Raw genomic sequence first — 27,698 nt, forward strand, 5'->3', positions numbered from 1 at the left:
TGTACAGAAACACACGTACCCTGCATTACTGAAATGTGCCCAAAAAAGTGCTAGCTTGCTTTGGGTCCATGTACATCTGTGAAAGTTCATTCTCCTTCATGGGAATTAAGTCAAAACTGCACACCTCTCTTACTGACAGACATCTGACCGACTGTCTCTGTGCTGCTACAACAGAATACAAGCCTGATGAAAAACAGCTCATGAAAAGTTTACGGACACAATCTTCACATTGATTGTACTTACACTCCAGTAAATGCCAGTACTGTATGGGCAGTTTGTTTGATTCGTTAAAATTGTGAAGCCAAAACAAAAAAGTAGTCAATATAATAGTCTTCTGTTGATATGCGTTAGTAGTTAAATTCCTGGACTGTCATTGCTCATTAAAAGTGCTTTCGTATGTGTGGAAATGGGTAAATATTGCATTTTATTAATATCAGCAGAACTGACTTAAACGAGGCCTGCATGTTGTGTAGTCTTGCGGCAAATACACCAGAATGTCATCTGCTATTATGCTCAGGGGCTGGTGGATTGTGCTATAAGGTCTGACACTAAGTACACAACACCAGACTACAGGGAACTCTGCTAACCTTATCGAACAAATTACATTTTACTGTTTGGAAGCAGCTACACCTCCACCCAGACAATTACAATCCTACTGTCAAAATACAGCCAGAGCCACCTAGGGTGTCTATTTAGAAACTAAGGAGTCTGTGTTAAGTTCATAGACTCTCTTCCTCCCTTGAATCAGCTTTGAATCAGGCCCCTTTAGAAAAAGGGGTGCAGCCTCTCTGCCGTCATAAAACAACATGCACATCATGTGTGAGAATTATCCCGAGGAGCTTTTACTTACATACACTGTAAATAGTTCAGGGAAAAGAGACTCTCTCCCATCAATACACTAGGCTATGTAAATACTTCAATGATAGTTTGCAGAAATCACTCAAGTCACACTTAAGTACATAGAACTTTATATATAAACATTTTACAGTGGGCACTTGTTTACTCAACTGGTCCAGGGAGTTTTGAACATATAGGGAGTGGGGACCAAGGGGGAAGACTTGAAGGGAATAGGGAGCAGGTTTACCACTCATGACAATTTCCAAAGTGTGTAACTATCAATACATTAGAATAACAGTTGAGATGTTGGGTTTTCTTACTATGGAAACTCTTCAAAAGATCATAGGAGACACTCCGTATTTAAGTAGGTCTGAGGCAAAAACAGTATCATAAGCGGTTTACTCTGGAGCAGTGTCAATACAGGAAAACGTTCAAACTACAATACATTTTTGGTATTCTCTTGGTCATTGATTTCCAATTGCATTGACATACATTTTTCATTCCTACACAGAGATTGTGCCTACCACCCCCATCCTCTGAACAAACTGTAGAAAATATACGCCAACTCCTGCCATCCGAAGGTGAAGATTTGGGGTCATCACCTCCTGGGAAAAAAGCTTCGACATATAAAAATGTTACCTGATTAGATATTGTGCTAGACATTTATAAATGTACAGTTATTTAATTGCCCTAGTCACTAATTCAAGGTTGTGAATATTTTACTTTGACCCTCTTCTGATAAAAGCACAGTGAAAGGTGTCAGTTCTTGCCTTGAACTTCTTTTCAAATATGGTGATAACTGGTGAAAAAAATAATGCTGTCTGAAAACTCAGTAAGGAACTTGTCTAGAACAAAGCTACAGCTCTGTCTTAACTGGACTGAAGAATATGGGAGCAGGCAAAACCTTGGCCCTACCGCCATTATGGCATTCGCTGATATTCTGCAACGCAATATACGTCTAATGAAAAGAATGCTATGGAATGTTTGGGTTTTACTGAAGTTCTAGGCCACAGACCTTTACAAAGCCAAAGCATGAATGTAAGATGTTGCTAGTGTCTCCACACCACTAATTTCTCTGAAAGGCAAAAGTTAAACTTAAACTGGTTATTTTACAGAACAGTTAAAAATGAAGATGAGCAAGTGACTTCAGTGTTTCACATTACACTCTATCATATGCTCCACCAAAAAGGTACAAGCTCTCCTATTCATATTGTATCCAGCCTGTTAAAACAGGACTCTTGAACAGGAAAAGCCGCCACGGTCCAGCCAACGCCGGTTTTCAGTTAACAATTCTAACTCCACAGAACTTCAAATGTTTTACAGTAGTTTCAGTTGTCCAACACCAGTTAAGCTGCTCTTCCAAAGTTTGTGTTGCTCTTCTCTTGTGGAACACACACACCAGACTAAGACTGTATTCTTATCCTGGTCTACAACGTTAAACTTTGGAGTGAAGAGCTGGTAAAAGTCGGTCCAACCAGTTTTTAATCTTCGCCTAGACTGCATTTCTAGGCGTGCCATTATGAGTCACTGCTTTCATGTTTGGGGTGCTTGCCTGGTGATTACAGGTTCTGTGGGACACAACACCTACTTCAAAGACTTCATGAATGGCTTTGCGAAAACAATGAAAGTTGTAGTCTATCAAACCTGCGGGGGGAAAGGAAAAAAGTTTGATTCAGTATCTGTCAAATACCCAATGAAACTTAAATTGGCATAAAGTAATTATGCTTAATTTATTAAGACATTTCAGAATAAATACTGTAAACCAAAGGAGTCAGCAATAAATTACTATCCAGAATATTTAATAAAAACAGTGCCAATATTTATGAGGTTACACTTTTTAGGACTGGGAAATCCTTTAAGGAATGTATTATAAAATATGCCGAAATTTTTAAAGATCTGTTTAAAACCAGTCACTTGAAAGCAGTCTTCCTCACCTATGGTAGACAGATTTCAGAGGTAGCTGTATAAGTCTGTTTAAGCAAAAACAAGGAGTCTGGTGGCATCTTACAGACCCACAGAGCCAGGTAGGTACCCAGAAGTCACCTACTATAGGACAGACCCAGCAAAGAAAACAATAGCCATTATCTACAGCCCCCAACACATCAAGGATCTACAACCTCTTTTAAATGATAATCTCTTCCTCTTGGAGACCACGGGAGGCAGATCAGTCCTGGCTTACAAACAACCCACAAACTGAAATGCATACCACGAACTGCACATTCTAGAAACACACATTCACCCCGGAACCAATCCCTGCAACAAACCCACACACATCTACTATATATTTAACAGTAGGTCCTTCTATGCAACTCCTCCTCCTAAAGAGGAGAGTTATGACCACCAAAGACAGTATAAAGCTTCTTCTCATCACTTAACAAAATGTAAGGATTTGGGTGTACCAGGAAAATGGGATGCGCCCAGAATGAGATTGCGTCTCAAAACCAAACAGGAAGAGAGCCAGAATCACCAGGCAGGGGAAAGGGGCTGGCTGGGCTCCCCCAGCCCAGTCCGGGACTGCCTAGCCCCAAGCCTCCCACCCACAAGGTGCCCTTTAAGGAGGGCAGGGGGACTGATGCTCTCTCCTTCCCCCCATTCATATGGAGACACTTCTAGCTGTTCCCCTTCTTCCCTGACCGGAAGAGAGGGGAAGTGCACAGTTGACCACATCTTTCACACTGGCTGCGGAGCACAAGAGGAAGATGAGTAGTTTTCACTTTGCTCTCACTCCCAGACAAGGACAGGAAGGGGAACAGTGAGCAGTCTTGGTATGAATCTCAGGGGAGGTGGGGGGGGGGAGAAGAGGAGGAGGAGAGCACTATTTTGGCCCTCCACACATGCCCTAAGCCTCTCCTCACCCCCTAACCCTGAATCTCCCCACAGCCCCACCCTCTTCCCTGAGCCTCCACACAGACACTCTCCAATGCCTTGCCACACTTAAATTTCATACAGGTACCGTCATATCACAACCCCCGTCCCTCCCAGGAACAGGTGGTTTGGGTGGGTGGTTTGTAATATAGGCACCGTTGTAAGAAATTTAAGGTACTTTCATGCCTGGACTAAACCAAAATGAGTCAAAAATAGGAAGAACCTACAATAGGATTGCTTCTCAATAAACTTTACAGAAAAGGAATTAAACCAAGGCATTTGGAGGAGTGCTCCATTTTGGCACAGCTAAATCAATGCTTACGATTTGAAAATTAGAACCCCATGTCATTGCAAACCACATTCTTTTAACAAAAAAAGGATTATTGTCAAACATGATTACGGTTTAGAGAGATGAAGAAAAATACACCTGATGGAATTCCCATTTTAAATTTATCAAAAACAATTAAGTGAAAAAATTTAATCCCTTTATGAAATAAAACTTAGAAAAATATGGCTGTTTAAATAAAGGATGTATATTTTCCTTTTATTTTCAAAAAAAGATTGTGTTAAGGACCCACGCAACAGCGGATAAAATTGCTAATAGGTCCTAACCACATCAGGCTTGTTCACCTACACACGTACTAACATGATGTAGGCTATCATGAACCAGCAATGCTCCTCTGCTATATACATTGGACAACCCAGACTGTCCCTATGCAGCAGAATAAATTTAACATAAATCAGACATCAAAAATGGTAAACCAGCATACAAAAGCCAGTGGGAGAACATTTTAACCTCCCTGGACACATACTGCTGCAGACTTGAAACTTGCCATCTGCAAGCAAAGAGCTTCAATGTGAAACTGCTCAGCTGGAATTCATATGCAAATCTGACACCACCCAGCCCTTCTTAATGGGAGGATCGATCAGAGATATATATTTCATTTATTGCTACATACTGCAGACACAGAGACTTCTTCACACACATCTTTTTGGAAGGAAAAAACCTCAAAGATCACAAAGAAAAAGAGGTACAGGTCATATTAAGGAAACTAATGGTGAAATTACAAATCACTTTTAAAAACAATGAGAAGTCCTGTGGCACTTTATAAATCTGCTGCAGATTTAAAAGGAGCCATCCTGCAACCAAAAAAACAAAAAACAAAAAACAACAACCACACACATAACCTTTAAAAACAGACTTCAAAGAGAAACTGCAGAGTTACAATTCATCTGCAAGTTTGACACTATCAGTTTAGGATTAAACAAAGACTGTGAATGGCTAGCCAACTACAAATGCAGTTTCTCCTCCCTTGGTGCTCACACCTCCCCATCAGCTGCTAAAAGGGGGCCTCATCCTCCCCGACTCAATTGACCTCATTATCTCTAACCTTACTCTTCATTGGAATGCTTTTCTTATGCCTGTATATTTTTACCTGCCTCTGGAATTTCCACTACATGCATCTGATGAAGTGGGTCTTTGCCTACAAAAGCTTATGCTCCAATAAATCTGTTAGTTTATAAAGGTGCCACAGAACTTCTGGGGTTTTTTTTTTTTTTTTTTTTGCAGAATCAGACTAACACTGCTACCACTCTGATACAAATCACTTTGTTACAGTTGAGTTGCTTCATAAAAATCAGCATTATAAAATCTTTTAAGTGACAAAATTGACTGGAAAAGCTTTTTTTTTTTAGGGAGAAAGAAAGTGCTTACCTTTGCGTTCAAAGCTTTCTTCTCTAAGAATGCAGACAAGTGCCAGAAACTTTGTCACTTCCTTTAAATACAGGACAGTTGTATTATTGAGTTTGATAATTGCCATAGACTCTTTATCGTAAGCACTTCCACTGCCATCTTCTTTTAAACTACAAGAATAAAGTGAACCATTCAATACAAGCTGACAATTTAGTTAGCTTTTCAGAAAAAGAATTTGTGAAGCCCTACCCCCAATGGCTTTACAGGAGAGTGAGACATGAAAAGGGGAGAAACTCAGCAGCAAATACATTTAATACATTCAACCCAATATTCTGATTTCAGGCCAAATGTGACACACAATTTTTTCCATCATCAAATCAGCAACATCCAGTTAAAAGAGTACATTTGCAACTAAGCATGTCATTTTGCCTTCATATTGGGTAGATAGAGTGGTTACGTCTCCACAGTTAAGGATGCCATTCAGGTCCATCCGCTAGCTATAATTTCAGCTAGAAGAGCTAATTTGGTATTAAAACTGTTAGTTCCACAGTAAAAGAAAATTAATCTAAATGCAGGTTCAAACTCATTAAAATATTGACTTTTGTTTCACTATCTGTTCTCACTCAGAGCCTGCTTGTTACTATCCTTTAAACATACCACTAGTTAAATCATATATTTGAAGAAGTCATGTTGTAATTAAAAAGGCATATCTAAGGGTACGTCTAGACTACAGGCTTTTGTCGACAGATACTGTCGACAAAACTTCTGTCGACAAAGAGCGTCTACACTACATTCAGTTCTGTCGACAAAGCAAGCTGCTTTGTCGACATGGTAGTGTAGACGCAAAGGACAGTTTACATGCAATAACACCTTCTGTCGACAGAAACTCTGTCGACAGAAGGCGTTATGCCTCGTAAAATGAGGTTTACCAGCGTCGACAAAACTGCTGAGTTCTGTTGACTTTATGTCGACAGAACTCAGCAGTAGTGTAGACGCAGGTATAGTTTTGTCGACAAAACCCTGTAGTCTAGACACACCCTAAGTGTGTGGTGACGACAAGAGAATAACAGGGAAGGGAGGTTAAGCTGTAGACCCTGCGTAGACATGTAGAATTATTTCATTGACTCACAATGGTAATTCAATCAGCTGGGCCTCAGAACCAACACAAGGGAAGACTCAACATCCCTGCCAGTAGCTTTCTTATCTCTGAGCCAAAACAATCTCAGAGAAAAGCCCTATGAAGAAACTGGTTGACAGGAGCTTTGAGCCAGGGATATGGAGAACTCTGCACAAGTACAGCCCTGCCTCACGACGACTTCTTACATTTAAGCAGGATCATCTCTAGGGGATGCAGGGTCTGGGCCTACCCCACTCAGGGCATGGGCCCAGAACAACTCCTGTGCCACAGGCACTTCCCCTGTGCCACCCTGCCCTCCCCTTCTCCAAGCACCATCCCCTTACCCCTCTCCTCTGAGCAACATGGCTCCATAGATTACAGTGCCTTGTGAGGAGCATCAACAGGGGCTGCTCCCTCTCCCTTCACACTCACCATAGCAGCAGGGAGCCAGACCAGCCTAGTGCTGCCCGCTCCAGCTAAGTCTAAATTACGATCCCCTTCTAGATGAGGAAATGCAAATGAAGCACTCATTTGCATAGGCCGTGCTCACATTTGCATTTCATCTTCCTTTCCCTTTTGCGCAAAAAAGCGCTGTGTAGACAGTGCCTTTTTGCCCAAAAATCTCATGCACAAAAGGGAAGAGGAAATGCAACTGAGTGTGCAGCATATGCAAATGAGCACTTCACTTGCATTTCCTCTTGCAGAAGAGGATCGTAGTTTAGACGTAGCCTCAGACTGCTGTGCCCTGCTTCTCCGCAGCATTGGAAAGCAGAGCACAAGCTACCTGGTAAAGGGCGGTCGGTACACCACAGCACAGCTGAGCAAGCTGCCAGGTCGCTCTGGCTCAGGCCGCTGCGGTTAGTGTGTGCAGACTGACCCCTTCTGCCGCCCCACACCAGAGGCTGTAATCCCCTGGGTCCCTCCCATGCATGGGCCAGTTGAGGCAGACGCCGTGGGGGCCTCCAAAGAGTGGGCCTGGGACAGCCCTACCAACATTCAAGCAATAGGACAAATCTCATGAAGTGATGGAGAACAGAGTTTGGACTAAGGACGTTAAAATGATGTGGGCAATAAAGTAACTGTAACCACTGAAAACTTCAGCAGTTATGTGGTTACACACTGGGCAGCAGATGGCTCTTCCCTACCTCCTCACCCTCATCCCCGGTTGTTGCCTCTGTATCAGCCGAGGCTCACTGGTTAACAGTGTACACAGTTACACTTTCACATCCCTAGTTTGGGCAAGACTACTTGACTTGTAGCTTGGAAGGCAGCACAGGATCCTTGGTCTGTTATGAACATCCCACCTCTCCCCCAGTGGTGAACTGCAGCTTATACAGACAGTGTCCTCCTACAGTCAAAGGAGATCCCTTTAGCTCAAGTGGTATAGGCCTGTGCTTTGAACGGCAAGACCAGGGTTTTATCCTTGTGTAGGAAAGGTCTCATGGCAGAATGGTACTCCAAAGTGTAAAGGGGCTGCTGCAGGGTTATAAGTTACACTCACAGAACTAATTAGCAGCCATCACTACAGAGCTGCAACAATTGGATGATAAAGTTCTAGTTTAACATCCACTACCCCTGGGAAAAAGTATTTTTGGCAATAAAATTGCATTTTTGAATGCACTGTCCATGGTTAGACCTTATAAAAATCAAAGGATAAGGCAGGCCAACTTGAAAACTACTAAAGGCTTTGCCATCGTGACCTTACGTATTTGGAAAAACAATGCATTCTTAAGAGAGTCCACACAATTAGTTGATAAGAGCCGCTCTGCAGAGCCGCAGCGGGGATAGCTTCAGGAGCAAGCTCAAATGGGAACTGAGTAGTCCTGGCTCATGCCAGCTCCAGGAGCCACCCATGCTGCAGCTCTGCATTTTAAATGTAGTAAGAGAGGTGGCTCCAAATGCAGAGGTGCAGCGTTCCAGACCAGCGTGAGTCAGGACTGTCTCGCGGCTGCCAGAGTAGCCTCTGTTCATGGCAGCCAGGGCTGGGCGCAGCCAGGGGCTACTGCTGGAGCAGGCCCTGCACATGGCCAGCCCGGGCTGCCATGAACAGGGGCTGCTTGGCTGCAGCAGCCCCTGTCCTCAGGAGGGCCGAACTGATAGACACATGGGAGGGAAAGGGGGAAAAAAATGGAGCCAGGACAGCACTATGGAGATGGTGCTGGGGGGAAAAAAAAAAAAAAAAAAAATCGCTTTTAAGCCAGCTCCCCCAGCACTGGCTCCTGTTCCACCCCCTCACCTCAGAGGGAGGGAGGAGTGAGTAGCGAGTAGCTGATACTCCAGTCAGCTACCTGATAAGCATAAGTTTATGCTTATCAGGTAGCCGAGTAATCAACTTCTCCCTAACATCCCTATTCTGTTTATCAAGCCATGCAGTGCTAAACACATCAACATTGCTAGAAACTGCTCAGTGTTGGATACTACAAACCAGACCACTTAGTAGTCTATAATTAAATTTACATTTAATTTGGACCCTTGTTTTTGGAACTCCTGTGTTTATGTTAAAGCAAGAGACAGTTAACAGAAAGATGAAAATATTCAAGAATTTACCTTTAAAACAATTTAATTAGAACTGAAATGAAGGCATAACGTGTTGATACATGAGAATTATATGAAGCCTGGATATCAATTTGAAAGGTACATCATTAGGAAAGCTGCAGTTAAAGTGAGTTTTAGCTCTGTGTTTTTACCTCTTAGCATTTAGCAACAGTGTGTATGTACTCCAAAATATGCGTCATTTGCACTTCTCTCTGTTGAAAGTATTTAGAGCAGTGATGTTCTCCACCTCACCCACTCGCTGTCTTATATGAGGCCTGCATGACAAATTCAGGGTCTACAACGTCTCACTTATTTTAAAAGCAAGGAAATCTCTAGATCCCCCCCAGTTGCAAAGAAACACTGTCAACTTGGGGCATTAACTCCTGAAACATGTCTTCCTGGTGGTGTATTGACTCCTGTTCTGTCCTGCAACAGGAGGAGCAAAGCAGCAGGCAAACTACTGCCTGGGAGGGAGAGACTGCAATGCTGCTATGACATTCCTCAGCACAGACTGCTCCCAGAGTTATTCATGACGCAGCTCCCAGCAGCTAAGTAAACTATGGGAGAACTCACAGGGAATTCGAAGAGGTTTGGGGATCAGCTCTGCCTTCCCACAACACTGCACTGTGGGGATACCCACACGGGTGCCCCAGTGTGAACATGATCTGTTGACAGAGGGAACAAGTGTGAACAGCCTCTGGCGGTTTTAGTTCGGTCAACTTTTGGGTGTGACCGAAGTTGACCAATAAAGCTTGTTGTTGTTCACAAACTAGCTCTACAAGCCAAATACACAGAGAAGCCCTGGAATCCCAGTTCATCCACAAATTCAATTCACAAGCTAATGGACTCAATTGTGATATGGGTTGGTGGGGACTCTACCTATTTAATAACCACTGAAGGTGCTAACAGCTCCCAAAGTTGTATCCTTCCTGTTTTAGGTATTTATCTATTGACTGATTTTTATCTGCTTAGGTTTAAGTACCCATTCTCCAGATACTTAATGATGCTCTGTCTCTCACCCTCCTCCCTTCTTCTCTCTCCCCTCTCTCCTATTTATTTCAAGTTTTCATATCCCCAACTCATAACTCCGGTCATCTGAAGTGGGCTGTGCCCAGGAAAGCTCATGATACCATCTACATGTTTCATTAGTCTATAAAGTACTACCAAACCATTTGTTGTTTTTTTAAAAAAAAAAAAAAAAAAACCTGGACGACAAAATCTTTGCCATGGCAAATCCTAGTGTAAACTGTGATATGCCAACAGGAGCGCTCGCTTACCTACAAAGCAAACTCCTGGAGGTTTGGACGTTTGGCTGCAAGAGTATGGACAGTGTTTACACTGCCCAAAGTTTAGCCACATGATCCTGTCGAAATAGCTATGTTGCCAACAGCTGTGTAGTGTAAACGAAGCCTCAGAGAGTGAACACCCTTGCCCAGCAGTTAGTCTTGGGTATTAAATTTAAGTCTACTGGAAACATTCAAGCAACAACTAACTATTTAAGTACTCCACATTTCAATGGATGGAATGGGTAGGGAGTAGGATTCTGGGTTAGTGGCATGGAAGGAAATCCAAGGGGGGAAAATAGTGAAAGAAACAAAAGTGGATACAGAAGAAAGAAATGAGGGGCAGAAGCAGTGGTCCCTATTTGTGGTCCCATTTTTTCCATACATTATTTTGACTGTAATAAGGTTCTGAAAGAAACACTACATTCTTCTACCCCTGATCTGCATAAAACTCCATTGATGTCCAAGGAAGATCCCACTGAAGGTTGACAATGTTTAGTCCCAAATGTATACCACATCCCTTGGACCATAATTAAGAATGGACCAGCCTTCTCCATGAGTCAAGTATCTTTGAATGAGAAGGTATTTCCTAGCAGATATCAATACATTCTAAGACGACATTCTATCTATAGTTGCATTAGGGCCATATTCTGCTTGGGAGTCTAGAAAAACTGGCGCACACACTGTGGAAGTGTATGTTCCACCTTTGGAGGAAAGAATGGACCTTCTTATAGCTCTAGGAATCTCTGAGGCAGCAGGACACTGATTAGGTACCACTAGCAAGTTCACATTAGGCTGCTAATGAAACAATGCTCAGTCTGCCTCCATCAAAAAGGTGTTAACCAAGGCTGAACCTGGCCAGCTCAAAAAGTGACTTCCCCCAAGCAAAGAGAAACTTTCTGAATCCATGTAGTTTCACTGCATGGTTAATTAATGCTCATTGGGAAAGTGTGTAAGGACAGGAGTGAATCCTATTGAATGTGTAGGTTTCTGTACAGCACCCGTCACTAAGCACTACAGAAATTACACATTTTAATTTAGAAGCTGGGGCTTAGAGAAGTGACTTGCATAAGGTCAGAGAGGACTGTGGCAAACAGGGAACACCCTCAGATAACCACAACCCAGTCCAGTTGCTGAACCCAAATACCATCCTTCCTCTCTAAATGGATAGGAGAAGCAGCTCTTTGGTCCATTGCACCCAGTAGCTAGGGGGCTAACACGTTTGCATGAAGCTCACAGCTCTCATCTTAGCTATGTTATAAAGCTTCTCAAGGCGACTCTCCAAAAGGATTTATCACTTACCCATATATACAGGACACGTCAATCACTACATCGATCATGTCACAGCACAGCTCATATGACTGCATGTCCACAGGGGAACTGTCTGTTGCAATGTAGATTTTGCTGACTACATCAAAGAGAAAGGCTTTTTCAATGCCTGAATTCTTCAAAAAGAAAGAATTGGAGATGCATGCTGAGTGATCAGAACAGCTACATTTTAAGAAGTCTTAGCTATGTAGAATTCAGTTTCACATTTTTCAAGGTATGAAAACAAGCAACATTTCAAGTACTCAAAAGGACCAAAATGGGATTCAGATTTGAATAATTTCCACAGTCTCCTGAGATTCTGTATAGGTAAAAGGACACCACATCAGCCTGGAAACTGGTCAACTGACTACATTGTCAATGTTGCATTTCGGTTGACAGAAAATTTTTAATGAATGAATGGATTTGCCATGAAAGGCCACTATATAAACTACCAAAACCATAGACGGCAACAGTGTGGAACTCCCACTACAAATTCCCAAGCACTTAACTTACAATTACTTCTCTACCTTTACAGATTTTTTTCCTGTTCAACATGGAAAACACTGCACATGTGCAAATGCCAGTAAACTAGTTCTATCCAGGCAATGAAATCAGTAATGAAAGGTGAAGGACAAGTATTATGAACAAACAAATATGTAGGAGTGTCGTAACATGACACTCCCACGATTTCAGAGACAAGGTGAGAGATTCTCTTATTGGACCAACTTCTGTTGGTGAAAGAATCATTTGAGCTACACAGGTCTTCACGTAAGTTAAGGCAGCGGCAAATACATTCTACAGACTGAATTCTACGCCTATATATAATTTACTTTCTCTCTAGGTAGCAATCACACTGCTTGTTAGCCCAAATGATGGAGAGAATGCACAATCAGATAGGAAAGAGGGCAACTAAAATCAGCTACTGTATTTGTGACTACAGTAAGAGCATCAGATGCCCTCAACAGTCACTTTGATACTACTCACATATGGATGACCAAGGGTGCATGTACGCATACTGAAAGGTCACCAAATGCCTGCTACTAGCAGGAAACAGGTTCAAATGATTACAATGTTGATTTCAGTCAGAATCTCTATTTACGAGACAACTGAAGTGTTAAAGAAGTGAAAAGCTCATGATACTTTATATATTTTTGTTAGTCCCTCGAGTGCCACAGGACTACTTGTTTTTAAAGTTACAGACTAACACGGCTACCCCCTCTGAGACTTTCTCCAAGTGGTTTGTAGACCACATCTTCCCAATTTGGTCGGGTATCCAGGACACTCCTCTGAAAAAGACTATTCATTGGTCACTTTTTTATCAAGTTTATACTCCATGTTCTATTCGCTAAAGTGTTACACAGCACTATTCCAACCTACACCTCCATTCTTAACCATTTCAGAGAGGTAGCCATGTTTGTCTGTTTCAGTAAAGGAATCCAATGGCACTTTAAAGATGAATAGTTTATTAGGGTATTAGATCATAAGCTTTTGAGAGCTACAACTCACTTCCTCAGAGGTTGGAGGAAAAAAAGACCAGAGTGAAGGGAAAAAAAAAAATACAGCGATGGGAACGCTAATTAAATCAGAATAGATGTAGGTCATCTCCAACAGTGGTCAGACGGCTCGAGTATCTGAACGGGAAGTTACCTATTGCAAATACTCACCACCCGTCTCTGCTAATCCAGGAACCTATCCCTGCAACAAACCCCATTACCAACATTGTCCACACATCTACCCTAGTGACACCATCACAGGACCTAACCACATCAGCTACACCATCAGACTCATTCACATGCACATCTGCTAGTGTAACATGCCATCATGTGACAACAATGAGCCTCTGCCATACATATCGGACAAACCAGACTGTCGCTATGTATAAGAATAAATTAACATAAATCAGACTTGCAAGAATAGTTGGGCTTGCAAATTGCCACTCAGACTGAAAAGCTTCAACAACAACAACAGACTGCAGAGAGAAACAGCTGACCTGGAATTTATATGCAAATTTGACACCCTAGACCAAGGTCTAAACACACACATTGAGAGGTTCTCGCATTTCCCATGTAGGTATTCTCCCCTTCTCACCACTGTTGGACATGAGCCACATCCAGTTCTGCAGCCTCCCCCAGCCTTTCTGTATTTCTCTTCAGTACCTGAGGAAGCAAACTGGAGCTCACAAAAACTTATGTTCTAATGCCCTAATAAATTGTTAATCTTTCAAGTGCCACCAGACTCCTAGTCATTCTTAGCCATCTATTGCCTTGGCTCTTAAAGAGCCCTATCAACATGGTATCCAACTACTTCCTTGGTTTTTTTCCCATTCGTTTATTCATACTTCCAGGGGCGGATATAGGGCAGGGTGAACGGGGCGGCCGCCCCGGGCCCCGCGCTTCAAAAAGCCCTGCGCATGCGCCGTGGCGCCACCGTGCATGCGCATGGTGTCACCACACATGCGCCATGGCAAAGGGGGGCCCCGCAAAATTATGCTACCCGGGGCCCCGCAAAACGGTCATCTGCCCCTGCATACTTCATACCCTTTTGCCCTCCCTCCCACCCATTTCCTTACCAGGAGGGCCTTTTTTCAATTTCCTCCCTATGCTAGCAACCATGTTTGCTGTACATAGTCGTCCTCATGACCATCCTTCTGGGCGTAAACTGAAGCAAGGGAGATTTAGGTTGGATGTTAGGAAAAGCTTCCTGTCAGGGTGGTTAAACACTGGAATAAGTTGCCTAGGGAGGCTGTGGAATCTCCATCTCTGGAGATATTTAAAAGCAGGTTAGACAGCCCTCTATCAGGGATGGTCTAGACGATATTGGGTCCTGCCGTGATGGCAGGGGACTGGATTCGATGACCTCTGAGGTCCCTTTCAGTTCTAGTGTTCTAGGATTCTATGCAGCTATACCTTCAGCGTGCTTTTGCTGGTACAGCTTATTTCCCTGGCAAAGGTGGAGTACCTGGGATATGCATAACCTGCAACAAGCACAATTTTGCCAATGTACTATACAGTATATATTTAAAAGTACAGGTTGAATCTCTCTAGTCTGGCACCCTCAGGACCACACCAGTGCCAAATGAAATACTTTGCCGAACCAGGGGAGATCAATATTGTTTAGCAGCATTAACACCACTTATAATAGATCAGCAAACAGAAGATGACATTTAGGGATAAATTAGAGCTACATAAGAGTACACAACACTGAAAGGAGGCTGGGGACTATAGACAAACTTTCTGAGACTGCAGGAAACTTGGCCATACTCATAAGTGGACATCCAACCAACTAAAGTTATGCTGGACTAGAGAGATTCAACTTGTAGTTTATTTTGAAACTGAAGTTAGTAAGTAAAAGTAATAACATAGCACTTACTGATATAAAGATATTTAGTAGATTTTCCAAGGTTGGCAGCTGTGGAATGAGTTTCTGTACAACCTTACTGAAGGCTTCAAATATTGAATGGTCATAGATACTAGTCAAATAAAAGCTGTGGGTTTAAAAAAAATCCTCTTAGGTATAAATCAGTTTTGCAATAAATTGTTACGGTAAAAACCCCTAACATTTGAACTCGTGTTTTATTCAAGTTTACTAGCACAAGAGCGGTTTACTAGCATTTACAGAGTTGTTGGAGTAAGCATAGGATGATTTCCCCATCGAAGCAGGAGGGAAGCACACAGTCAGACAAGAATGGCCATGTTTTTATGAGCCTTTTTGCTAACAGGACCACCACCTGTAATGGAGAGCTATTAAAAAGGTGTTAAATGGCCCATTCATTTCAGGATTTAAATTTTGTATAACATTTTGTTTTCTACCACTCCCACTTATGTTATTTCTACACTGAAATTATCTTAAAACCAATGGCAAATTTTTTTTCAGATTTTCCCTGAGTAGAGATGGTCAGAAAAAAGCCACACACACCATGGATGTTGACTGTAATTACCCTCAGACAGCAGAATTTAAACAAATTATAGGTCAGTACAAAAAAAAGTGACAGTCCATTAACCATGACAATACATCAAAATTAGAGCTGCCCTTGAATTAAGTGAAAAGATACATGAAAAAAATGCTTTAATACTTGATGGTGCCAAGTTTAAGAGATTCAATATAATATAAAATTTGAATTAGCAAGAATTGGCAAGAAAGGATTGTCTCTCAAATTACATAGTCTCTTTTTATTGACAACTCATTTAATTTTAATTAATGATGCTTAGTTCTATGCTAGTGAATATTCTATGGTATATTTTGTAAGAATAAAGTACAGTAAAACTCCATTGGTCCAGCATCTGATGGTCCGGCACCATCAGGAACCCAGAAGTGCTCCGGGCAGCCGGACCATTGGAGCTGCTCTGCCCCCCGGCTTCCCTAAATCAGCCGCTGCTGAAACTGACCAGTGGCTGAATCGGGGAAGCTGGGGGCAGAGCAGCTGGAGTGCTGTCGGTAGGTCCCGTAGCACTGCCCCTCGGCGCTGCGGAACCAACCCGGCAGTACCCCAGCTGTCCCCGATTCAGCCGCTGCAGAAACTGACCAGCAGCTGACTCCGGGAAGCCCGAGGCAGAGCTGCTCTGCCCCGGGCTTCCCGGAGTCAGCCGCTGGTCAGTTTCAGCAGCGGCTGACTTGGGGACTCCGGGGGCAGAGCACCTGGGGTGCTGCCGGGTTGGTCTGGTAGCATCACTCCTCGGCGTTACTGGACCAACCCGGAAGCACCCCAGCTGCTCTGCCCCAGGCGTCCCCAAGAGCAACTAAGGTGCTGCCGGGTTGATCTCACAGCGCCAAGGGGTGGCACTACCGGACCAACCCGGCAGCACCCCAGCTGCTCTGCCGCAGGCATCCTGATTCAGCCGCTGCTGAAACTGACCAGCAGCTGCTGAATCGGGGACGCCTGAGGCAAAGCCGGACTATCAGAAAGGGGGGGGGGGCTATGAGAGGTCTGGGGTGACATTCCCCCACACCACCTTAGACCCCTCATAGCCCTCCCTCCCGATAATCCAGCATATCTGATAATCCGGCACCCCCTGGGTCCTAACGGTGCCGGATTATCTGAAGTTTACTGTAGTATGTCTCATCTTACTACCAAAATGCTGATGAGACCTCACTAAAAAGTGTCTCATTAAATCGGATGAGAAATAAAGAAAAAAGTCATTGGTTTCTTCACGTATACATCTGTGAGATTGTTAAACGTGTGAACATTTGTATCACTCACCTAAGATGAAGTTTTTCAAGCCCAGCATCTGCAAGGTCATCATTGGCTCTCTGATGGATATCCCTTTGAGTTTCTATTTTATGGTCGTCAGACAAACCATCAACTTTATGAATAAAAACCTCAAAGTTCATTTCTGGATTGACTTTGTAAGCTTTAGAAACTGTAATGTGAAGTCTTGTCAATGCTTCCATGTAGTCATCCTGTAATCAGCATAGACAGAGATTAACATTATAGCTTTTGGACAATTAACTCATCTTTCTCTGCTATACCTCTTCAACCAGTACGAACAATAGCAAAATAAAAAGATTTTGTTTCTACCTCTGAATAGAAACAAGCTAGTTTGAAAAACAGAAACCCAAGTAGTGAATTCTAAAGCTTGTCCTGTTACCTATAGTCAATTAACCTCATGAATTCTTATTGGTTACTCGACTACTCTATAGACCCCGGGGGGCAGGAGCAGCAGCCAGCGCGCTCTGGCCCCACTCCTAAGGAGCACCCTGCCTTTCTGCGCTTCTACCTCTGTATCAGAGAGAGCAGGGTGGGGTGCCATGCAAGACCTGATCCGCGAGGGGAGCCAGTTTAAAAACCAGCTCCTCTTGTGGACCAGCTGCCTGTCTCCCCATGCTGCTGCATCTGATACAAAGACAGCAGAGTGGGGCAGCAGTAGTCCCTGTTCGAGGAGCAGGGGGGTCTGAGCTCCCAGACCCAGCGTGAGCCGGAATGGAGCTGAACTGCGTGCCTGCCTAGCTCCTAAGACACTTGAAATGCAGAGCTGCAGCAGGGGTAGGTCCTGGACCTGGCGCAAGGCGGGACTGAGCCGGGCTGCTGGCCAGCCTGCTGAAAAATTTACCAGTGGGGGACAGCGGAGTGGAATGCGTGTAGTCTATAGCATTAACCTATAAGCTTTTGCTTATTGGTTAATCGACTACACTAGATTGATCTAGTACAACTCCTCCTATGTCTTTTAAAGCAGCCCAAGTAAAGAAACGTAAGGGTCAGTATCAAAGTAAGTTTAGGTTACAAAATAATTAAAGGGACTGCTTCTAGCCAGCATTAGATTTTAATTTGAGAAACGGATTTTTAAAATGCCACCAGCTCCCTCTACCTTAACTAGCAAGAAAAATGTACAAATAACTATCACAGTAAAGAGTTATTTATTTTGGGACATAGTAATATCATGATAGAAAATATATCAGAAGGACATAACAGGTTGTGCTGGTGGGGACAGGGCAATTTATGTGAAAAAACATAGAATGAAATGAAGTAACAATTTTAAATGACCCAAACTGTTCCATAGAATCTTTGAGAGTAATTCCATGCTCTATTAATATGAATATAGCAGTAAGGGTAGGAACACGGTCACTTAACCAGGATGGTGATAGTGCCTGTGAAATGCTAAGGGAGATCAGAAAGGCAATACAAATAAAAAAACTCAGTAACAGTGGGGGATTTCAACTATCCACATATTGACTGGGTACATGGCACCTCAGGATGGCATGCAGAGATGAAGTTTCTGGACAGTTTCTGACTGCTTCTTGGAGCAGCCAGTTCTGGAACCCACAAGAGAAGCAATTCTTGATTTAGTCCTAAGTGGAGCACAGAATCTGGTCCAAGAGGTGATTATAGCTGGACCGCTTCCAAGTACTGACAATCAGATAATTAAGTTTAACAAACCTGTGGTGGGACCAAAAACTGTGCCAAAACTGTGGCACTTAATTTCAGAAAAAAGAAAATACACAAAAATGAGGTTAACACAGAAATGAAAAAACACCGTGCCAAAAGTAAAATCCCTGCAAACTGCAGGGAAACTTTTCAAAGACACCATAGTAGAGGCTCAAATTAAATGTATAAACCAAATTAAAAAATGCAGTAAGAGAACCAAAAAAGTGCTGTAACCCAGTAAAAGAAGAAGTGAGAGATGAAAAAGGCATCATTTAAAAAGTGGAAGTTAAATCCTAGTGAGGAAAATAGAAGCATCAACTCTTGCCAAATGATGCGTAAAAATATAATTAGGAAGGCCAAAAAGGAATATGAAGTACAGCTAGCCAAAAATTCAAAAATGAATAGCAAGTTTCTTTAAATACATCAGAAGCAGGAAGCCTGCTAAAGAACCAGTGGAGCCACTGGACAATCAAGATTCCAAAGGAGCACTCAAGGATGATAAGGAGATTCCCAAATCTGAGCTGTGCATCTCAGTCTCTCTGTGAGGGTTGCGGGAATGGAGAGCTGTACATCTGCCAGGCTCTCCTGGGGCAGTGAGGGAGGAAAGAAATGGAGAGTTGAACATCTCAAAGCCCCTCAGTGGAGGGAAAGCTGTGCAGTGCATGTCATAGTTTCTCTGGGGCTCCAGAGGTGATCCTTGCAATTACAGACTGGTAAGTGTAACTTCAATTCCAGGCAAACTGGTTGAAACTATTGTAAAGAACAGAAATTGTCAGACACATTGGGCTGGTGTGTACTAGACCAGGCAGATCATCTTAGAGTACACCCACGTTTCTCAAACTGTGTCCCCCAACCCCCCGAGGGGTTGCGAGCAACTCAGAAGGGGGTTGCGGTTTCTCAAAGTTTGAGACCCTTTGGGGTACACAATTCCAGCTATGTAAAATGTGTAGCTGGAGCCGGCTTACCTTAAGCCAAGCTGTGGCAGCGTCCACATAGCAGGAGGCTGATGGGAGCACATGCTCCTGTTGGCTTCCCTTACTTCTTGCAGAAAGAGGCGTATCAGACACAGGTGGGATCTGCCCTCAGCGTTTGATTCAGGGTTTTATAGCCACTAGATCGACCTCCAAAGTGTCGATCTTTGCGTAAGTGTTGACATGCCCACAGATTACTATAATTTGTTGGGGAAAAGTCAACAGGGTTTCTGTAAAGGGAAATCATGCCTCACTGATCTACTATAATTCTTTGAGGTGGTCAATGAACATGCAGATGAGGGGGATCTAGATGACAAGGTCCCTCACCAAAAGCTTTTAAGCAAAGGTCCTCTCATGGACTAACAACTGGTTAAAAGATAGGAAACAAAGGGTAGGAATAAATAGTCCATTTTCATAATGGAGAGAAGTAACTAGCAGTGTCCTGCAAAGGTCCAGACTGGGACTAATCCTACTCAACATATTCACAAATGATCTGGAGAATGGGGTAAACAGTGAGATGGCAAAATTTGCAGAGAATACTAAACTTCTCAAGATAGTTTTAGTCCAAAGCAGACTGAAGAGCATCACAAGATCTCACAAAACTAAGTGAATGGGCAACAAAATGATGGGGACTAAATTAGCTATTACCACTCGAGAGAGAGCTTAGAGTCATTGTGGATAGCTCTCTGAAAACATCCACCCAACGCGCAGCAGCAGTCAAAAAAAGCAAACAGTGTTAGAATTAATAAAAAGGAACAGAGAATAAGACAGAGAATATCTTATTGCCTTTACATAAATCCATGGTATGTCCACATCTTGAATGCTACATGCAGATGTGGTCACCTCATCTCCAAAAAGATATGTTGGCATTGGAAAAAGTTCAGAGAAGAGCAACAAAAATGATTAGGGGTTTGGAACGGCGGCTATTCGAGGAGAGATGAATAAAAATGGGACTTTTCAGATTAGAAAAGAAAACACTAAGGGGGGATATGATAGAGGTCTATAAAATCATGACTTGTGTGAAGAAAGTAAATAAGGAAAAGTTATTGACTTGCTTCCATTACACAAAAACTGGGGATCACCAAATGAAATTAATAGGTAGCAGGTTTAAAACAAACAAAAAGGAAGTATTTCTCCATACAACGCATAGTCAATCTATGGAAGTCCTTCCCAGAGGATGTTGTGAAGACCAGAATTTTAACAGGGTTCAAAAAAGAACTAGATAAATTCACTGAGGTTAGGTCCATCAATGACTATTAGCCAGGATGGGTAGGAATGGTGTCCCTAGCCTTGGTTTGTCAGAAGCTGGGAATGGGTAACAGAGGAGGGATCACTTGATGATTACCTGTTCTGTTCATTCCCTCTGGGGCAACCGGCATTAGCCACTGTTGGAAGACAGGATACTGGGCTAGATGGACCTTTGGTCTGACCCAGCATGGGAGCTCTTATATTATGTTCTTATTTATATCTACCTGTGCATCTATCACATATATCAGTGCCCCTGTGCCTCTGAAGATCATCTCATAATCAAACGTGGGATCAAAAAAGTCCATTTGTCCAGGAAAGTCCCATATCTGGAAATTCACGAAGGAACTGTTGGAAATGTCATCTTTGTAAATCTTGTTAGTACTCTCCAAAAACAGGGTCTCGTTGGGAGACATTTTATGGAACACCACCTGTAAAAGGGAAAGCAAAGACTGATTGGCTTATGACGATTTGATGCAAGTAGTTAACAATGCTGCCTTCTCTCAGAACAGAGCAAAAAAATAGTAATGACCAGAGCGTGAAGCCACACAGTGTGCAACTTGCCAGTGAAAAACAGGTCTCAAAGAAAGAAAAATGGGAAAAAACTTTAAAAGCACATAGCAAATATTGTTTATTTAGCTCATGAAGGAAATTAACCTACAGTAAAGTTGCACCAAATAATAGCTTAATTACATTAATATTACAAATCTAAAATTATCCCATCCCCAAATCAGCAAGAGACAATCTGCTCCTTTTCCCATTGTATTAGAATAATGCAGTACCTCCAGATCATCCATGTACCACAAGATTGCGATTGTGGCCATGTAATATTACAAGTCTTTGGTTCTGAAAGTGTTTACACTTCTCATTTCAGTGGGATAATTAAAATTTGGACACCTTCACTTAATTGTTACTACCAATTCAGGATCAATGTTACAAAATCAGAAACAATATATTCTAGAGTTGCTGTAACAGTTAAGAATTTATTTTTTTTCAACAGAGACCCCAAATTTTTTTTCCAGTTTTAGAGACCCAAAAATCACAAATCCTGAGATCAACTGAAATAGGGTTTGGACAATAATCCCAAAACAAATAATTTGCTTTGTTTACGGGCAGATTAGAGAACTTCTGACCAAATTCCCTTCAACATCTGAAGGTAAAAGTTGGGGGCAATTTTTAAGTGAAATCACTAGGAGAAATTATTTATGCTATGGTCACCCTTGAAGGTCACTAACTTAGATTGGAGTCCACAATATAGTTAGTGTGTATGAACAGAAAAGAAACAAATCCTGCTCCAAGATAGCCTGCAATTGAAGACAGCAACCCTAGTAGCATAAATTACCCTCAAAGACTGCACCTTCAACCTCACAAGTCCTAACAACTATTAAGCCACTGAATTGTTCCAAGTATAGGAAAAAGAAGGATTTGTACAGCACCTTTTGCAAGAGTTCAGATTCTTTGAATAAGCTTCACCCACCTCCAAAAATGAGGCCTTTTTGAGGCAAAATACAGCAGCACTGTAACAGAACTGAACACCATAACAGCTTCAGGACAAGTGAAGAACAGCAAGTTTAATTGCCACATGGGAAAGTTTGGGTGGATACAAAATAATTACTCAAATTAGGATTTGAGATTATTGGGATTAAATCTTGCTCTTTCAAAATCAGAGAGAAGATCCTTAAATGCCAAGAGCAGTCAGGGACATACCTCAGCCTTGAAAGGTAGGCCTTTCATCAGCTTGCTGTCCCACACCATCAATATAAGAGCGTTGATTCAGTGCTAAGACAGACACCTGGTCCCGAAATGGAAGAGGTAAATATTAAAAAAAAAAACCCAAATGGTGCCACAGGAGAACCATCATCTATTAGGAGAGCTGAATTGAAAATTCTGAAGACCTAAATTCTATTCCTACCCCTGACTTGAAATGTGACGCTGGACAAGCCACTTGAACTCTGGTTCATTTTACACAATACTGATTTAACGGCAGCTATCCAAATATTGAAAGTGGAGCAACAATCTTGAGAAAGTGTGTATTGCTATTGAGCGTGGAAAGTCACACAGCTCTGTCACAAGATGTCTGCAATCACGGGACAATCTCTCAAAAATTCCTGAGAGTTCGAACCAGAATATAAAAACAAGCCCCTATAATTTTAGGCACAGCTAGAACTAGAAAATTTCAAGTTACAGTCCCAAGATAGGGTTGTGGCAAAATTTGCAGAGAGCAAGGCCTGATCCACACTATAGAGTTCAGTCAACATAAGGCAGCTTATGTCACTAACTCACAGATGTCTATACTACAATACCACTCCTGCCAATGTAAATTGCCTGAGATGCCAACCTAATCACTCCACCTTCCTGAGAGCAGTAAGGCTTAGATCAAGATAGTTAAAGCAACTGAGTGTCTGCATTAGGGATGTAAATTAGCGATTAATACGCAATTAGTCAATAAGGGTGTGTCTATTCAGCAGGGCTTAACTTGAAATAAGCAAAGCAAATTGAGCTACGTCAACTGCATAGCTTATTTCAAAACAGCTTATTTCAAAATTGGGAGCATCTACACAGCACTTATTTAAAAATAGAGCACTCTTCCTCCGACTTCCCTTACTCCTCGTACAATGAGCGTACAGGAGTTGGAACAAGAAGTCCTCCAGCTTGACAGTATTTTGACATTTAGAAATAATTGCATGCTGTGTAGATGCAGACCAAGTTGTTTCAAAATATCAAAGTGATGTTGCTGTGTAGACGCACCCCAAGAGGGTTAGCTCCCAGAGAAAGCACATGGCAGGAATTATCAGCCCCGGTTCATGCTGGGTTCCCCGCTGTACCTCTGCCTCCACTTCTCCTCCTCCCCAGATGGTGCTGGGGGGGGGAGGGGGGAAATGGCCTTTTAAGCCGGCTCCCCCCAGTGTTGGCTCCTGCTGCCCCCCCATCCTGCCACTGATACAGAGGCAGCAAGGAGTGGGGAAGCGAACAGTTGAGTAGTGACTCAACTAGTCGCTTACAACCCTAGTTTGCATTACTTGTCAGTTCACAGATGGAGCCCCCCGGAGTATCCTCACTTAAATTGCTGCCAAGGACACCCACCACTGGAAGAAGGAGGGAGTATGGACATAAAAAACGGCAGTGGTTACTGTGGTGGCCATACATCAACTTAAGGCAACAATTTGTCAGACACAATCCCCAAGAATACTAATGTTAGCAGAGCTTAGAGAAAAGTCACAAGCTTCAGAGAGACCTGACAACAGTGATCTGGAAACAGGAAAGCAGTTTAGCACTTTGCATTCGTTAACAATGAATTTAAACATTTGAATGATGTATACATCTTACCAGGCTACAAGTTAATTCAGGAAAAAAAAAAAAAAGACTTGGAGATCACTGTGGGCAGTCCGGTGAAGATTCAATAGATGCAGCAACTCCTATCAAGGAAGCTAGCAAGGGGCCATAGCGAAAAGGAGCAACAGCACTGGAGATGCATTAGAACTACATATCCAATTCATTAGGGAATAGCACTAGCTTATAAGCAGTGTTCCAAAGCAAATGACTTGTCCATGATTTCATGGAATCCAGAGCTGGCCATAAAAATTCACTTTTTTGTATTCAAGAATTGTTCAAGTCTGTCTTTAGTCCATCCTCTTTGAGGTGTTCATGAAATCTCATACACTTTTGAAGAAAGAGGGAGTGTGGCTTATGTCCTCAGGACTCTTAGAACAGCCACAGTTTTAAGAACTTTTTCCAAGGACAAAGATGGATGAGACATGAATAATGTAAATTTAAATTCTCTAAGAACTTAATAGGGAGGATAACCTATTTCAGCAGCCAAGCGAGGACACAAATAGGAGCTATTCAAGGGCATCAAGTCAATCACTGAGAATGAATTTAAGAACTGCCTCAGACTTTCCAGTACTAACAAAATGAAGTGACAAACTATTCCAGCTTATAACAGCCACATGGCCAGTGTTGTCTACTGATTCTTACCATGCTTTTCAGCAGCCATCCACAACTTTTCCTTGTGGTTTCGTCCCCCTTCCCCGCCCTTGTACCACATCTCACCGAGTTTGAAAAACCGACTTGCCCACAGCAAGCAGCACTGGGCAAGGCCAAGCAGACTTGCCAGACTCACGTTTTAAAAATCCTAAGTCAGGCCACACAAAATCATTAATTTAGAGTCATCATGAGATTTTAAAAAGTAAATACACTTGAAGGATTTTTTTCATCTGCTTTCTGGCCTTTGCATCTTCAGATGTTACATTTTCTAGTATTTTTCCACAATCAGGGCCAGAAAGTTGTGTTAAAAACTGGGGTAACCTCCAAGTCCAGGGCTTTAAAAAAGGAAGTGCCAAGACTCATGACATAAAAATTGTGAGTGTTCACATATTTAGTGAGGACAGCATTATTCTGAAGCCCTGAGCTGAGTGTGTGTCTGTGTCTGACTGAGGTGTCATCATCATCTGCAATCCCTCAGTTCAAGGATGACCTATATCACAGATTTACAGAGGACTCCTGAGTCAGCTCATGATCCATATCTGGGAACCACAGATGAACTGGGTGGTCAGCTATCTGCTGAGAAAAAGTTGTTTTTTTCCCTTCCTTGTCTTTTTCAGCTTCAAGGGGAAGGAGATTCTCCTCAAAGCAGGCCACTGCCTGATGGAAAAGGTGGTACAAAGGAGGTCAGTTGGTGGCTTGCTCTTCCCAGCTTGCAATGTCCATATCAGTTTTCTTGAAATGCACTTTCAGTACATCTTTGTAGTGTTTCCTCTGACCGTGGCGGAGCTGAAAGCAGAGAACTTGGTTTGGGAAGCCTGAGTCTGGTATCTGCACACAACATCCAGCCTAGCAGACTTACTGCATGAGGTCATACAACCCGAGCAATTGAGATGCAGGAGAAAGGGAATAAACCCAGGAGACCAGGCAGAGAGAAGGGTAGCCTAGCAGTCCATTTAATTTCATGTGGGTGGGAAGACTTGGCCATTTAGCTCTCAGGTGTTGAGAACTGTATTCAAGTTTTGACCATAAAGATCAGGTTTATTGTTCAGATTGCTATTGCTTTGGCCATGCTCCATGCTGTGATTCTCTGACACCTCTTTACGACAAGGCAGGGGGCACAAAAAAACAGCTTAGCAAGGAGGACTATGTACAGACTCTGAAGACCTGGAGGCAAGAACTGAGTATCACTGGAACTCCGCTGCCTTTTCCCCCCTCAAGTTGTGTTTCTGTTTTGAAGCTTAAGACAATGACAGAATGCCTTAGCAACCCTATGACGTCTAACAGCAAGTCTAACCCATTGTTGCCACCTGTTGATGTATTTACCACCCAAAAGCATCCATCCTTTTCTTTGGCCCAAAGAAGCAAATCATAAAGAAAAATCTAGTTATGCTTTTGCCCCCAGATAATGAAATCTGAATAGCTTCTAAAATATGTTTAAAAACAACAAAGGGCATGTCTGAACTGGCAATTTTAATGACAACTAAGCAGATTCATCACATTTAGTGTGGCTTCACTTTGATTTGAATATAGGGTCAGATAAAAACCTCAAACATCAGCTGGTTTCATTTCCTGACATACACCTTGGTTTTGGGGAAGGAAACACCTGTGCATCAGGAACAACAGAGGCTTGTAGCCCAAACTCAACATACCTCTCTACAGACACAGAAAGCATTTGGGGAAATAAGACCCTTCTTGTTTAACTTCTCTCTGAGCTGCTACTTTAAAAAGAAGAAGTTGCCTACTAACACGTACAAAATGGAGACACGTTCTCCTTAGAAACAAGCCGCTAGAGGGTTCAAGACAATGCTGGGGGCACTTTCCACCAATACCCCCAGGCAGGAAGACAAGCACCTCCCTCCCTCGGGGCTGCCAGGCTGCTCAAGAAACACAGACCCCTGCCGTAGGCAGACTACCTCCGACTTTACTGCGAAAATAGGGCATCAGGACCATGCAAGCTCAGGGCCCATTTCAATGTATAAGGGCAACTCCATTGGGCTTCTCTCCCGACTGCGGTGCCTCCCTGATGCGGAGGGGAGGGAGGGTAAAGGGAGAAGGCGGGAGTGGAAGGGCAGGAAAATGCAGCAGCTACGGCTTCGCCCCCGCACCCCGTTGCCACGCAGGGAGCCCGCCCCCCCAACAGTCTGTGGGGGCTCCGCTCTCCCCCCCCCGAACAGTCTGTGGGGGCTCCGCTCTCCCCCCCCGAACAGTCTGTGGGGGCTCCGCTCTCCCCCCCCCCCGGCCTCACCTTCTGGATAGAGGACTTGCCGCTGCGCCGCAGGCCCATGAGCAGGATACGGGGCTTGGAGTCCGCCCCGCCCGGGCCGCCGCCCGCCCCGCCCGGGCCGCCGCTGCCGCCCCCGGGGCCGGAGCCCCCCTCCAGCTCCGCCTCCTCCTCGTCTCCGTAGCCGAAGTCTTTGGGGAACGAATCCGAGGCCCCGAAGCTTCCCCCGATCAAAGCCGGCTCCTCCGCGCCCCCCGCCGGGCCGGGCACCCCGAACTGCAGCGCCATCCCAGTCCGACCCCGCCCGCCCGCCCCGCGCAGGAGCCCCCGAGCCCTGCTCGGCAGCGCAACCTAGCCTGCCTCCTGCGCGCCCATTGGCCCGCCCGGACAGCCGCCGGCGTGGATTGGCTGCGGCCTGCAAGGTAGGCTGACTCGGGTCAGGTGACTCATCACCTGACGACACCGCTGCACGTGACGGAGGGGGGCCGGGAGGGGCCATTCTGCTGGGGGAACACCTCCCACCAGAGGTACGGGAGGCGGTGCCTGGGCCAGGGTTGTGGTTCCCGCAGCAGGGGGCGGGGCGAGGGGTGCAAGACACGACCCTGCCAGCTGCCCTAAGGAAACCTGCTGCTCCCTCCCCAACCCAGCTGATCATCAGTGACCGAATTCTTTTTAATGGAGAAGTAACTCTGGAGTCGCTGAACGCATGCAGAGGTGAGCGGGCTGATACGGCACGCTGGTGGGACGCAGCTGCTAGGATTGGCCTGTACACGGCAGGCG

General features: G+C 43.7%; 1 protein-coding gene across 1 annotated transcript; it reads right to left on the reverse strand.

Annotated features, from left to right (window-relative positions):
• Positions 1–1,219: 1,219 nt before the first annotated feature.
• Positions 1,220–27,273, reverse strand: RRAGC (Ras related GTP binding C). The gene is made up of 7 exons (XM_075909055.1): positions 26,943–27,273; positions 20,941–21,144; positions 16,836–17,035; positions 15,008–15,122; positions 11,633–11,775; positions 5,417–5,565; positions 1,220–2,481 (listed from the first exon to the last, which is right to left on the reverse strand). Exons 1-7 carry the CDS (start codon positions 27,204–27,206, stop codon positions 2,330–2,332), a joined length of 1,227 nt encoding a protein of 408 aa, XP_075765170.1. The 5' UTR covers positions 27,207–27,273; the 3' UTR covers positions 1,220–2,329.
• Positions 27,274–27,698: the final 425 nt, after the last annotated feature.

The sequence above is a fragment of the Pelodiscus sinensis genome, chromosome 25, assembly GCF_049634645.1.
Source record: "Pelodiscus sinensis isolate JC-2024 chromosome 25, ASM4963464v1, whole genome shotgun sequence".
NCBI classification, from domain to species: domain Eukaryota; kingdom Metazoa; phylum Chordata; order Testudines; family Trionychidae; genus Pelodiscus; species Pelodiscus sinensis.